The sequence below is a fragment of the Chamaea fasciata genome, unplaced genomic scaffold, assembly GCF_029207755.1.
Source record: "Chamaea fasciata isolate MVZ Bird 193981 ecotype frontalis unplaced genomic scaffold, bChaFas1.0.hap1 SCAF_19, whole genome shotgun sequence".
Lineage (NCBI taxonomy): Eukaryota > Metazoa > Chordata > Aves > Passeriformes > Sylviidae > Chamaea > Chamaea fasciata.
Window position 1 is genome coordinate 10,485,506 of NW_027094104.1, and position 13,759 is coordinate 10,499,264.

At 52.4% G+C, this 13,759-nt stretch overlaps 1 protein-coding gene across 1 annotated transcript in view; it reads left to right on the plus strand.

Moving 5' to 3' along the window:
- Positions 1–13,759, plus strand: part of DNAH9 (dynein axonemal heavy chain 9) — a 137,106-nt gene that overhangs the window by 58,055 nt on the left and 65,292 nt on the right. Inside the window, exons 47-50 of the mRNA XM_066200303.1 lie at positions 784–1,017; positions 5,375–5,635; positions 7,651–8,076; positions 11,326–11,445. Coding sequence (XP_066056400.1) covers positions 784–1,017; positions 5,375–5,635; positions 7,651–8,076; positions 11,326–11,445 — 1,041 coding nt within the window. The remainder of the gene's footprint in view (positions 1–783; positions 1,018–5,374; positions 5,636–7,650; positions 8,077–11,325; positions 11,446–13,759) is intronic.

Consider the following 13,759-nt stretch of genomic DNA (forward strand, 5'->3'; position numbering starts at 1 on the left):
TGCAGGCAGGGTTGGGTTGTTCCTGCAGCATCCAGAGCAGCTGGCGGCTGTCCAGGTGGGCATCACTGCTGGCACTGAGGTGCATTAAACTCGACCAAACCATCACTGAGGCACATTCCGTGGGGTTTTTTTTTGAGGGCCATGGATCTTGGCATTAGAGCCACAGGAACCATGCTCCTGTGTGCTGGGAGCTGATGGTGTCACTGGGAGCTGGTGAGGTGTCACTGGGAGCTGATGGCACTGCCAGGGAAAGGACGGCTCTGCCAGCACAAGGGCTGCCCCAAACCTGCACAGAAAATAACCTGCTGCTCTTCCCACTTGTGTCTGAGCCTCTGGAGTTCTCAAGGGCAAAAATAGGTCAGATTCTCAGTGATGACAATCTGCTACTAGAATAGAGATTCGTTTCTGTTTATTTCGTTTTTCCAGGCAGGCTTTAGGAAGAATAAAGCCTACAATGTTTCTTTTTAGGAGTGTGCACTTTTCCCATTTGTACAGCAGAAAAGCCCAAATTTATACTTAAAAGAGCTGTTATTTTGTAGAGAAATTGCTTGGAATTAGATAATGTGCGAGATAAAAAGGTATAAAAAGAGGTATAAAGTACATGAGCAACAAAGTTATTTTTGAGATAACAGTGAAAAGGGATCAGCTTAGGTGTCACACCCTGGATTGTGCTGCAGCAGAATGAAAAGTTACCAAATTCCTTTATATTCAGCGCAGATCCCGTGTTATATATAGTTTTCTATTTAAAACAGTTTCTCCTCAATCTTCCCATCTTCCCTTCAGGATTCAGTCAAGGATTCAATAAGCAAATTCATGGCCCACGTCCACATCAGTGTCAACGAGGTGTCCCGGCTGTACCTGAGCAACGAGCGCCGCTACAACTACACCACCCCCAAATCCTTCCTGGAGCAAATCAAACTCTACCAGAGCCTGCTGCTGCAAAAGGACAAGGATTTAAAGGCCAAAATGGAGCGGCTGGAGAACGGCCTGGAGAAGCTCAAGAGCACTTCTGCGCAGGTAGGGGCTCCTTGGGGTTGGTTTTCCTTGTTGTTCGTGTCTGGTTTGAGGGAGAACTTTACTGGGAAGAAATTTGTGCTGGATCCTGGCTCTAGTCCGGCTTGGACTGGGTTTCTGGAGGAGCAGAAGTGATGCTCTGCACTGGAGAGGAGAATGGAGAGGTGTGAGTCCATTCTCTACTGTTTGGGAGGTAACTGAAGGATTTCAGTAAATGAAATGAGATTGGGAATCCAGCTGACTCTGCCATCCTCCTTTAATGGTTACACTTCAGCTGCAGTGACAAAACAGCTTAGAAAATACAGGACGCTCGGTGATTTTTGGAGCTGCATCCAGGAAATCCACACTAACTTCAGCAAGACTCTTAGAAACTAAATAGTGCATGCTGTTAAAATGAGGCTGATGTTCGTTCTTCCTTCCATTGTGCTATCCATCTTTAAGGGAAGCTAATACACGTCTGAAATGCACATCAGCCATCCCAAAATCCCCCTGCTAAAGACCCCCACTGGCACTCTCCTCTGGCAGTGACCAGAGCTTGTTCTGGGTGTTTCCCAAACCTCCCAGCAGTGACACCAGCATCTCCGCTCCCATTTTGCTCTCTGTTTCATATTCTATTGACTCTTACAAATGTTTGCTTACAAAGCTTCCCCAGTGGCAAACGAGGCTGTCCCGAAGCTGCTCCGGAGGAATGCAGGAGGTTGATGAGAAGGAAGGACTGGCAGGTCCATCCCCTTCCACACACCGGGGGCATCAATCACGTCTGTCACGCCTGAGGGGACACACGCCTGCCTGGAGGTGATGGATGGGCTGGGCTGGTGCCTCTCAGCTCTGGTATCTTCATCTCCCTTCAAACAGCCCCTGCTCAGGGAGCAGGACACAGCAGGGGTGGGCACTGCCACGTCCCCTGTGCAGGTTTGAGCATCTCCTTTGTAGGGAAGGGGTAGCAGAGAGCACTGGTGGCACCCACCAGAGCCACGAGGCTGTGCCCTCACTGCCCACCTCACCTCACCTCACCTCACCTCACCTCACCTCACCTCACCGAAATTGTGGGAAAAAACAAAACCCCCCCAACAAGCTTTTTAGTGTTAGAGAAACAAGGTGTTATTATATTCTGGCCTGGATGCGCAACAGAAATCATTTCGTCCACACACAGCCTGGGCATGCGAAGAAAATCATTCCATGACGTGTGAATTTTACTGGATTTTTTTCACAAAGTTTATACAGTCAAAACCCACAGAGATTCATTGGTTCAGTGTCCATTTGTTCCAAGTTAGGGAGTTCTCAGTGTCTGGTTTCCTGTTGGTTACAGATCTCTTCCGCTCCGATGTTAATTAGGTTCTCATTCCTCTCTTTCCCCAGACCAGGTGTCTCTGACCATGCCAGGGGTGATGCTTGGAGCTGATGGTCCTTGATGGTCATTACCTTTTGTGTATCTCCTGTGCTATTCCCAGTCTGTTGAGACGTTAAATTCATCAGGCCTTGCCTGGTGGAACAATGCCCCGGAAAGAAACTTAAATTCCCTTCCCTGGGGACAAAGGTGAACAAACCTGACTGATGTTATGAAACTAAAAATTTTAAATTTGGTATATTCTCCAACAACCTCGCCTCACCCATGCAGGAAATACTTCTGAGGGACCTGTGGCGTGCTGCTGTGTTTTCAGGATTCCCCAGTGGTGGATAAGATGGATTAGGTTTAATTTTTTTGGGGGGAGCAGCTAATATGAAATGAATCTTTTGAGAACAGGTCCCTGGGTCCGTTGTGACACGTGGGAAGCCTCCTGTATCCTTCAGGCTTCTCTTCAGTGGGTGCTGTGTGGGCAGAGTTCTCTGATGAGCCACAGAGGAGTGGTGGAGGACTCGGAGGCAACGGGAAGGATGGGAAAATCAAATCACCAGGAGGATGGAAGAGCAAAATGTTGGTGTCTGGTTGCAGTGAGGCCGGGCTGAGAATTGCCTCCTTGTGCAGGTAATTAAAATGCAGAGCAGTGAGGACAAATATGTCAAATTCAAGGCTAAAATTAGCGCTGGGGGCCTAAAATTAAACACCTAAATTACCAGATGTGCGCAATAGTCGAAACTGCTGTTGATTTGAAACCGGAGTGTAGGTATTTGTCAGCGCTGGAAATCACACCAGCATGTTCAATCTTGAACAGGGATTTACAGGGCTGAACTTTGCGTTCACCCGTGGAAATGAATGAGTGGAGATGCTTGGCCTTGGGGCTGAGGAAGTGGAGAGTCCTCCCTCCCTCCCACTCAGGTGTGGTCTGCAGGTTGTGCCTGGGAGTGATGTGCTGGGGGGGATTTTCAGAGTAAAGGTGGAGGATTTTGGTCCCTGGGTGTCACCTGGCTGTGCCTTAGCTCTGGGGACTGGTGCTCGTCACTGGCATCCTCCAGGGCCCACGACAAGGTAACGATGAGGTTTGTGTGTTTCTGTAGGCTCAGAGTGGCCTCAGCTGTTGTATCAGGAGCTGCCGAGTAAAAAAGTATTTTCCACTTTGCTGTTCCCGTTTCAAAATAACCTCTCTGGCTCCTTTCACTGTGGTCCCTTCTACCTCTACCCCTTTTATTTCTTTCTTTCCCTTGGAGATTTGGACACCTTGATGCTGTTGCCCAACTTTCCTCCTCCAGCGAGGTTTTACAACCGTCCCTCCCTGCGGACAGCGGCATCCTCAGCACTCAGGGAAGCTGAAGCCTCCTTCCTGTTAGGAGATAATGGATTGGGAAGATGTGTGGGATGAGTCATTTGTTTTTCAGAGTGCCGTGCGCCACCGGGAGGTCAGCGCCCATTGCTGAGTAATTCTGAGCATGGCTGTGGTTAATATTGCATCACTGGATTCCAGATTCGAGCCTGGCTGCCGCTATCAATTAATCGCTGACCTTTTGATGTGTTTTGTGTTCTTGAAACAAGGCAGGGACAATCAGATAAAATGAGTCTTCTGGGAGGCTGCCCTCCAGGTTTTCTTCTCTTTGATAATTTTTCTCATGCTGTTCTGGTGGTAGGCAAGGGCTTCTCCCTTCCTTTCCCTGATGAAGTCACAGCACATTACCCTTGAATTTCTCATTTGCTTTGCTCTTTCCCTTTCCACCTCACATTACTAATTGCTCGTCAGATTGCTCTGCACTCAGGAAGCTGCTCACAGGTTTCTCATAGAATCACAGAATTCTCTGGGTTGGAAAGGATGTTAGAGAGAATCAATTTCCACCCCCTGTCATGGGACACTTTCCACTGTCCCAGGCTGCTCCAAGCCCTGTCCAACCTGGCCTTGGACCCCTCCAGGAATCTAGGGGCAGCCACAGCTTCTCTGGGCACCCTGTGCCAGGGCCTGCCCACCCTCCCAGGGCAGGATTTCTCCCTGATATCCCTGCCCTCCTTCAGTCTGAAGTCATTTCCCTTTGTCCTGTCACTGCAGGACCTCACAAACAGTCCATCTCCAGCATTTATTTTTTTTGCTTTTTTTCAAATCCCGACAAAGCCATTTCCCCTTCCATTGCTGCTTGTGCTTTGGCAGGGCATTGTCTGCTCCCCGGGGCTGAGCTTACACCTGCTCTTTGTGCTGCTGTCGAGTGCCCCGTGGATTTTAATCCCCTGCTTGTTTTGTCCCCGGCCCTGTAAAGCCCCGGAGCCGCGTGCGTGTATCCAGCACACAAAGTCTGATTTCTGGGCAGAGGGTCACAGCCGTATCAGCCATCAGCCTCTTCAATTTCCTGCAGCCCCCAGAGGCCTGGAGCTGAGCAAGGAGGTGCTGCTGGGTCTGTCACACGAAGGGATTATGTGCTGGTGTGAGCCCGGGTTTGCAGCCCTGCCTTTGTGCTGGCGAGAGCAGCCCCACGGGGGCAGGCAGCAGGGGATGCTGATGGATGGAGGGCGTGCGGAGAGTCCTGAAAAGCGGCTCTCCTCGTGAGGCCAGTGCCAAATGTCAACAGCTTCAGTGTATGGATTGTAAACTGCGCTCTCCCTTCTGGTGTCAAAATGGGTATCGCCAAGAGCAGTGCCTGGCTTCCCTTCCTGTATTTTTGTGTGGATAGAGATGTACCCCAGGAGCTCTAAGTGAACCTTTATGAGGCAGTGAAAGCCTCTGTGGTGTGCCCAGAGTCTAAATAAATTCACTGAAATGGGGATTTTAGCAGGAGGTTTTCCGTCTGCAAGTGAGAGCCTGTGTGAGCTTCCCCCCCTGCAGATGCTGCTGAGGACTCATGGGTGTGAGCAGGGTGTGAGGAGTTGCCACCACGGCCGTGCTGGTGGCCTCCTGCTGCCACCTCAAGGGGATGTCCCTTCTCAGGCTCATCCGACGTCACATTAAAAGCCCCTTGATCCCAGCTGCAATCCTCAGTCCTGCTCCCTCGAACCTCTGCCCTGCAGGTGGATGAGCTGAAGGCCAAGCTGGCGGCCCAGGAGGTGGAGCTGAAGCAGAAGAACGAGGACGCTGACAAGCTGATCCAGGTGGTGGGCGTGGAGACGGAGAAGGTGAGCAGGAAGAAGGCGGTGGCCGACGAGGAAGAGAGGAAGGTGGCCCTCATCGCCCAGGAGGTCCAGCAGAAGCAGAAGGACTGTGAGGAGGACCTGGCCAAGGCTGAGCCTGCCCTGGCAGCTGCCCAGGCTGCTCTCAACACCCTCAACAAGGTGAGGATTCCCAGTGTTTTTCCTCTGCTGTGTCATCTGGTGACCCAAGTTCTGGGCGTCGTATTGTCCCTCCTCCAGCTTCCTCCCTGCTGGTGCTTAAGTGTGTAAAGAAAAGATTGGCTGTGGCACTGAGTGCCGTGGTTTAGTTGACAAGGTGGTGTTTGGTCACAGGTTGGACACGATGATCTCAGAGGTCTCTTCCAGCCTGGTTCATTCTGTGGTTCTGTGATGTGCCTGAGGGATGGACCTACAATTTGCTTTGGTCTGCAGTTCATGCAGTGTCCTGGGGCAGCAGCCTCCCACGGCACACAGCTGGAAAACCACAGCTGGAAAACCCCCAGTGCCAGCAAGGCCTCAAACCATGGCTCCGTCCTGGCCCTGCTGGGGGACAGGAGAGCACCTTGGAGCCAGCCAGGACGGGGATTCTGTTGGATTAGCTTCTGGGGAGGAGGTACCTTTGCTGCAGACAGCTGTGCTCTAGATCGAGGGGAAGGACTGCGCAAAAGGAAAACGTTTGTCTCTCCATTTTGTTCTCCAGGTTTGTGCTGGAGCTGCAGAATCTCTCATTAGGCAAAGATGGGGGGAAATGCTGACATTTTCTCCAGGGAACTGTAAAGCAGCAGTGGCAGAGCAGTGGAAGCCATGGTCTCCTTTACCTGCTGACTGCAGACGTATCAGAGAGCCCATCCTGCTCGCTGACATGAATAATCAACAATGTTTATGTGTGTTTGCACAGTTTCTGTCCAATTATCTCAGGCACCTTCCTCGGGCTGCAGGGTTATGTGCAGCACTAACAAGGAGCACAGTGAGAAAAGCTGTTGAGTAGAATCCAGTAATAACTCCATGCAGTCACAGAGGATGTGGGTACGTGGACATTTCTGTGGCAGTGTCACCTGCCAGTGCAAAAGAGCAGCCACGGCCACTGGGACACGGCCAGGCTCTTTCCTCCTCTTCAGCTGCACTTTGAACCCACCTTGGTTTCTGTGTTTGTGCTGGGAGGATTACTCTGATGATGATGCTTTAAATAAAAACCTCCCAGTGCCTCCAGAACCCTCCGCGGCCACACTGCTCTCAGGAGAGCTGGCCCTGCTCAGCCTTGCCAGGGTTAATTCTCTCTGTGTTCCTGACAGGTTAAACTTTCCTTTTCCTTTTTTTTTTTTTTTTATGTGACCGTGGGCTGGCTCAGCCTGGCTTTGGCTGTGTGGGTGGGACCTGCTGCGGCCCCTCTGTCCCCTGCTGTAATGCTGGTATTTTGCAGGGGCTGGTGGCAGTGAGAGTGACTGAGGCAAACTGAGAAGCTCTTTAAAGTGTTGTGGACAGATAAGTCTATACATATGTGAGATAATGACATGTATGTGGATGATAATTAAGGTAATTGTCTTATGGGCAATGATTAATTGGGCATGTGGGTTGTGATAGACCCAGTGCAGAGCACCTGCAAAATAAAAAAACTGCAAAGCCAGGTGTGATAGCGAGTTTGAAAACTTGGGAAGTCAGGAGTTAGAGACAGAAATGCCCTTTTGGCTCCCCCAGTGCAGTTTGGCTGCTCCCCTGCGAGGGTGCCTGGGCTTTTCTCAGCAGCTGCATTCCCTGAGCCCTGAGGGCTGCAGGACTTGGGAATCACAGGAGGGCTTTGGCATTGCCATCTCAGCTTGGCTAGGAGGGAGCATGAAGGGAAGCTCTGAAGGTTGTTTTAGAGGGGCCTGAGTGTTATTTCTATACGTTTCATTCTTATTTATCCCCATCTTCTGAGAGGGCATACAACCTCCAGCTCCCCCAGGAGCGTGGGGAGGAGCAGCATGCTGTGCTGGCCCCAGGTGGGATGTCAGGGGCAGGGGATGGAGCAGGTGTGCCGCAAACACGCAGAGCAGCGATCTGAGGGCAGCACCGCCGGGGCTGAGAGGAGCCCAATTTATCAGATTGATAGCCCGGGAGCCTGACTCTATTAGTGGCAGAGTGAAAAGAAAGCCCATTCATTTTTTATCTAACAACCTTGTTTTTTTCCCCCTTTTCAGACCAATCTGACGGAGCTGAGGTCCTTTGGGTCACCTCCTGCTGCTGTCAGCAACGTCACCGCGGCCGTGATGGTGCTGACGGCCCCGGCAGGGAGGATCCCCAAGGACAGGAGCTGGAAAGCAGCCAAAGTGGCCATGGCGAGGGTGGACGCCTTCCTGGACTCCTTGGTCAAGTTCAACAAGGAGAACATCCACGAGAACTGCCTCAAAGCCCTCCAGCCCTACTTGCAGGACCCGCAGTTCAACCCCGAGTTCGTGGCCACCAAGTCCTCGGCGGCGGCCGGGCTGTGCTCGTGGGTGCTGAACATCGCGCGCTTCCACCGCGTCTTCTGCGAGGTGCAGCCCAAGAGGCAGGCTCTGCACAGGGCCAACGCCGAGCTGGCGGCAGCCCAGGACAAGCTGGCCACTGTCAAGGCCAAAATCGCCGTGAGTGCCCCCGGGGGAACCCGTCCTGCTCCTCTCCTTTGGGCAGAGCTGCTGCTCTCAGCGCTTGTGTTCCGGAGCAGGGGGCGGGGGTACAAAGGTTTGGGGGTTGCGGGGTTTTCTCTGCTCCCTGATGCACTGGCAGCCCCGAAATCCAGCCCAGGGCTGGGCTGAGCCCCCACTGTGGGCAGCAGGGAGGGGAGGGGGATTCTGCCCCTCTGCCCCTGTGCTCAGGTGAGACCCCACCTGCAGAACTGCCCCAAACCAGCACAGAAAGGAGCTGGAGCTGATGGAGAGAGCTCAGAGGAGGCCACAGAGATGCTCCAAGGGCTGGAGCCCCTCTGGAGCTGGGGGTGCTCACCTGGAGAGGAGAAGGCTCCAGGGAGAGCTCAGAGCCCTTTCCAGGGCTTAAAGGGGCTCCAGGAGAGCTGGAGAGGGACTGGGGGCAAGGGATGGAGGGACAGGACAAGGAAAAATGAGTTCCCACTGAAAGAGATGAACTTTAGGTTAGTCAAAGGGAAGGGATTCCTGGCTGTGAGGGTGGGCAGGCCCTGGCACAGGGCACAGAGCAGCTGTGGCTGCCCCTGGATCCCTGGCAGTGCCCAAGGCCAGGTTGGACATTGGGGTTGGAGCAGCCTGGGACAGTGGGAAGTGTCCCTGCCCATGGCAGGCAGTGGGATGGGGTGGTCCTTAAGATCTCTTCCAGCCCAAACCATTCTGTGGTTCTGTGACAGAACAATGCCGCTTTCTAAATTCCCTCTGTTCTTCTCCAGCCTTGCTTGCACCCAAAGAGGAAGGTTAAATACGAATCCACGTTATTCCCACCTACTTTTTAAAGTGTGATTTACCTCTTCCCCTGGGTGCTCAGCAAACCCCTTATCTCAAAGCAGTGTGTTCCCAGCGTGCTGCGCAGGGCAGGGGATGGGAGCTGGAGGCTGATTCAGTGCTGGGCTGGCTGCACACTCAGTCCCCGCTTTTGCAGGATGACGACTGCTCTTGCAGGAGTCTCATTTGTCACGGCACAGCTCCCTGGCAGCACATCTTGGATGTTATTTGGGTATTTTGCTACTTAAAAGAGAAAAAAAAAAATTAAAAAAAAAATCCCTGAATAGAAGAAATTGCAGCGTGATTAAAAGTGCATTTCCACAGAGCGTAGAGTGAGGCCTTTATCATTTTTCCTTCAGAAAATTATCTCTGTGTAAAAAACACATCCTGCTTTATCCTGCCTTTCTCCCTGCTCCCTCCCAGCACGGTACCTGCTAGGAACAGGGAGTGGGGAGCAGCTGCTCCAGAACCTGCCTGGTTTTAGGGTGTTTTGGGGTCTCTTTGGGAGTGGGATCCCCTCTGTGGCTGGACAGGCTCCCAGTGAGTGAGATCCTTCTGCTCCCCTCACCCCTTCCACCAGCACCTCACCCTGCTGGAAAACACATCACTCTTTGGATGTTTTCAAGGGTTTATCGTTCTTAAAATGCTTACTACACTTTTTAAACAAAAAATACAAGAAAACTGCGCTGAACTCTCCGGTCACCCCTTCCTGCAGCAGATGAAAGGAGGCACCTGAAGCTGGGTTGGATTTAGAGGGCTTTGGTGTCTAATTCTCCCACTTCAGATGTGCCATACAGTGCTGGGGAACTTTTTTTTCATCCCTTTAACGCTGCTCTTTTCCAAAGCTTTTTACGCCTGGCCTTTTTTTTTTTTTTTTTTTTTCCTTTTTTTTTTCAAAGGAGTGGGATTTTGTTAAAGAAAATTGCAATCTTTGGGGAGATTACTGGCACTCCTCTGGCATGCTCTGACAAAACTGCCAGGTTTAGGGGGCCTTCTCCTCCCTGCAGACGGGGAGTGATGCAGGGTGGCGTGGGATGGACGTGGAGGTATATCCTCACTTATCTGGGATATCTCGGGTAGCTGCGCTGCTGTGTGCTGATTCATACCCGCTCACAGCTGGGCCCCAGGCTGCCTCATACTCCTTTTTATTAAAAAATGAGAAAATCCCCGTTGTCCAAAACATGAAGGACTTTCTGGGTTTGGTTTGGGTTTTTTGCCTGCCTGGGAATTGGGTGCTCTGCCCCTGGGGCTGGTGGAGGTAGGAGTGAGAGGCGTGTCCACAGCTGCACACAGCTGTATCTGTGTGCCCCTGGTGGGGCCCTGCAGGCCTGCTCTGTCCTGCGCACCAGATTGATGCAGATATTCTGTAGAAACTGAATTATCAGACTGTGATTTATAGTGGGGTATGATTTGTATGAGCCTTTGTGGATAGATCCACGTGCACACAGGGACAGAAACTTCTCGTGGTTTTGTCCCAAGGCAGGTCAAGGAGAGGCTGTTTCGTGTGATGCCAGTTATCCGGGAGAGCTGCAGAGATCTCTCATATAATCCTTTTTCATTTTCGGGTTTGTTTCGAGTGCGTAGCTCAGTGTTAAAGTGATTTACAAGCAGTTTAGCCTTAAGCAGTCTGCATTGGGTGCAGATAAAATCAATTATTACTTCTCTTATCAGAAGTGAAATGCTCCAAGTGCTTGTGGGAGCTGTTGGTTTGGTTTAGATCCGAGTGGGAACAGCTCTGTCCAAGCAAAGGGCTCTCCAGTTTTACTTTCTGCAGGTGCTTTGTCCTCTCCCTGCCCCTGCCAGCCCTGTGACCTGCAGGGGACACGGCCCCACCTCACTGGGGGCTCCTGGCACACTCTGGGGCAGCTCTCAGAGCAGAACCATCCAACTCACTTGTTGGATTCCTGCTGGAAACAGTGTGAGGGCATGGTTTGGAGACGGTTCAGGAGAGCTCCAGGAGCCCCTTGGGGGTTTGAGCACAACTGGGGGAATCAGCAGAGCCTCAGGGACTGGCTGGAGACAAGGGGCTGTAGCATCAGGAAATACCAGGTTTGGGTTCCTCAGCTGCTCTGGGCGCCCTGTGCCGGGGCCTGCCCACCCTCCAGTGAACAATTCCTTCCCAATATCCCACCTAACCCACCCTCTGGCAGTGGGAAACCATTTCCTGTGTCCTGTCCCTCCAGCCCTTGTCCCCAGTCCCTCTCCAGCTCTTCTGGAGCCCCTTCAGGCCCTGGCAGGGGCTCTGAGCTCTCCCTGGAGCCTTCTCTTCTCCAGGCTGGACATCTCCATCTCTCTCAGTCTCCAGAGCAGAGGGATCCAGCCCTTGAAGTTTCTTCACGGCCTTTTAGGCCCCTCCAACAGCTCCAGCTCCTTCCTGAGCTGTTAAAACCCTGCTGCTCCTGACTTCCTCCCGTTCTTCACCCGCAGCGCCTCAACGAGAACCTGGGCAAGCTCACGGCCAGGTTTGAGAAGGCCACGTCGGACAAACTCCAGTGTCAGCAGGAAGCTGAGGCCACAGCCTGCACCATCGCCCTCGCCAACCGCCTGGTGAGTGCCAGCGAGGGCTGCGAGGCGTCCCTGCGCATGGCGGGGGTGGCACTGGATGGGGTTTGAGGTCCCTTCCACCCCATCCGTTCCGTGGCTCTGGGATTCCGTGCCGCCACAGCCCAGGCCGTGCTGCTTCCATCTCTCCCCCACGCCATGAGGTGGGAGCAGCTCCCGGTCTCGGCAGTTCCGTGACTTTATACAGTCAACAGTTCATCATTTCTGCAGCGTAGGCAAGGAACGCCTTGCATCCCAGCTCCCTGCTGTGCCCCGCACACCATCTCCTGTGTCCTCCTGGCTTTGATCTAGGGGTAGCACCTGACAGAGCCCGCGCTGATGTGCAGCTCATTTGACATTCCAGGCGTGTCACCGGTGTGGCTGTGGGTGAAAATGAGCTCCCAGACTTCGAAACAAACACCTCTGAGGTTGTGTAAAGAATGCAACTGAGCGTGGAGAGCGATGCTTGGGATTGACAAATGAACCTGGGGCATTGAGGCGAGCCCGGCTCTCACACTGGCATCTCCTGAACTTCAGGTGGCCCGAGGAAGGTGCTCCAGGATCCAAGGGACAGGATCCGAGCGCCACAGAGGGAGGCTGGCTGGTGAATGGTGTTTGTGAGTGGGCGTGTGCTAATGCAGAGGAGGAAATTTGGTGATGACAAATGCTAAATAACGTGTGCAGGGAAAACAAACTGTAATCATGCAGTTACATGGATAGGGCCTAATTGCACTATTATCACTCACAGAAGAGCTCTTGGAGTTGTTGCAGAGAGTTCTCAGGAACAGCAGCGTGGCACTTGACAGGAGGGGGAAAAGACAAATTGAATATTGCTAATTGGTAGAAAAAAACCCCTCAGGAAACAGAAGTTAAAGCATCATTGTGTTGGGTCTGTCAGTGCCCACGTCCCACACGTGCTCACCCTGTCTGGGCAGGCTTTGGGCAGCCTAGAAATGCTACAACGAAGTATGGAACCACTTCCATAGGAGAGGAGAGGGAATGGATGAGGGCTCTTCTTCTTGGAAAAGGTGTGGAGGGCATGGATGTGACAGAAGCCTCGAAAATCACGACTGGTGTGCAGAAGGTGGGTGAGGAATGGTTCTTCACTCTTTGTGCACAGCAGCTCAGCTGGGGCAGATTCACGGACAGCTCTGAGGGCAGGTGGGGCAAAGAAAACCTGAGGCTTCTCCTTCTGCTCCTGGCAGGGGTCAGACTTCCCAGAGGCAGTTTTCCCTGATCCAAAGGGGCACTTTTGGCAGGGCAGAAAGGCCACCAGAGGTATTTTTGCAGGTGTCTGTTAGTTCTGGTGCTCATCAGAATAAACTGCCCAGAGCAGCTGTGGAAGTGTCCAAGGCCAGGCTGGACAGGGCTTGGAGCAGCCTGGGACAGTGGGAGGTGGCCCTGCCCGTGGCAGGAGGTGGCACTGGGTGACCTTTAAGGTCTCTGCCCACCCAAAACAGAAGGTTTGGGTGATTCTGTGATTCCATGAATCAGGAATGAGCTGGTGTGTAGGAGGTCGCACGGCTCCGCAGCGATGATGTCAACTGTCTGTAAAGAACTGTGAAAACGATCCCAGGTGATGGAGGGATGAAACACCGGGCAGATAAATGTAATGTAAAGCACACTGGAGAAATGAGGTTTCACTTCACACGCCCTGTAAGTGACGCTGAGCTGATCGTTATCACTCAGGAATGAAAGGACGGAGTTAAGAGTGCCCTGAGCTCTGCGCTCCCAGAAGCAAAAAGCCCTCACCAAACCCAAAGCCCCTCTGAAACCGGATATTAGGGTTTATTAGGAAGAGAAGGGAGAACAAAACAGAAAAATCCCCATCTTGCTCGATGAATACCTTCTAAATAAATCTTGAATGTGCAGCGTTACCGCCGCCCCCTCTGCTGCACCTCAAAGGCTGGAGGAGAATGGGAAATGGTGCAGAGACAGCAACAATAAAGGAAACCGGATAATAAAGATTGCATCGCTGGGTGCAGATAAAGATTGCAAGGAAAATCAAAAGGCTGCTTCTGTGTGAGGAATTATTGAAGAGGCTAAAGCTCTTCAACCTGAAAAGGAGACAGCAGAGGGGCACTGAGGGCTTGGAGTGGTGCAGAGAGGAGCTGGTGCCAGCAGGATTGTTCCCTGGTTTTGCACCGGACGGATGTTTCAGCAGTTAAAAAGTTCAGGCAGCACATCAAAGGATGTACTTTTCTACAGAAAGCTCAGCTGAACTGTGGATCTGCTGCCCACGGGATGCTGCAGGTGCCAAAAGTTGGCTTGATCCCCACAGCAGCTTAGGCTTGGTCCTGAAGTCAAAACTCATCAGTGG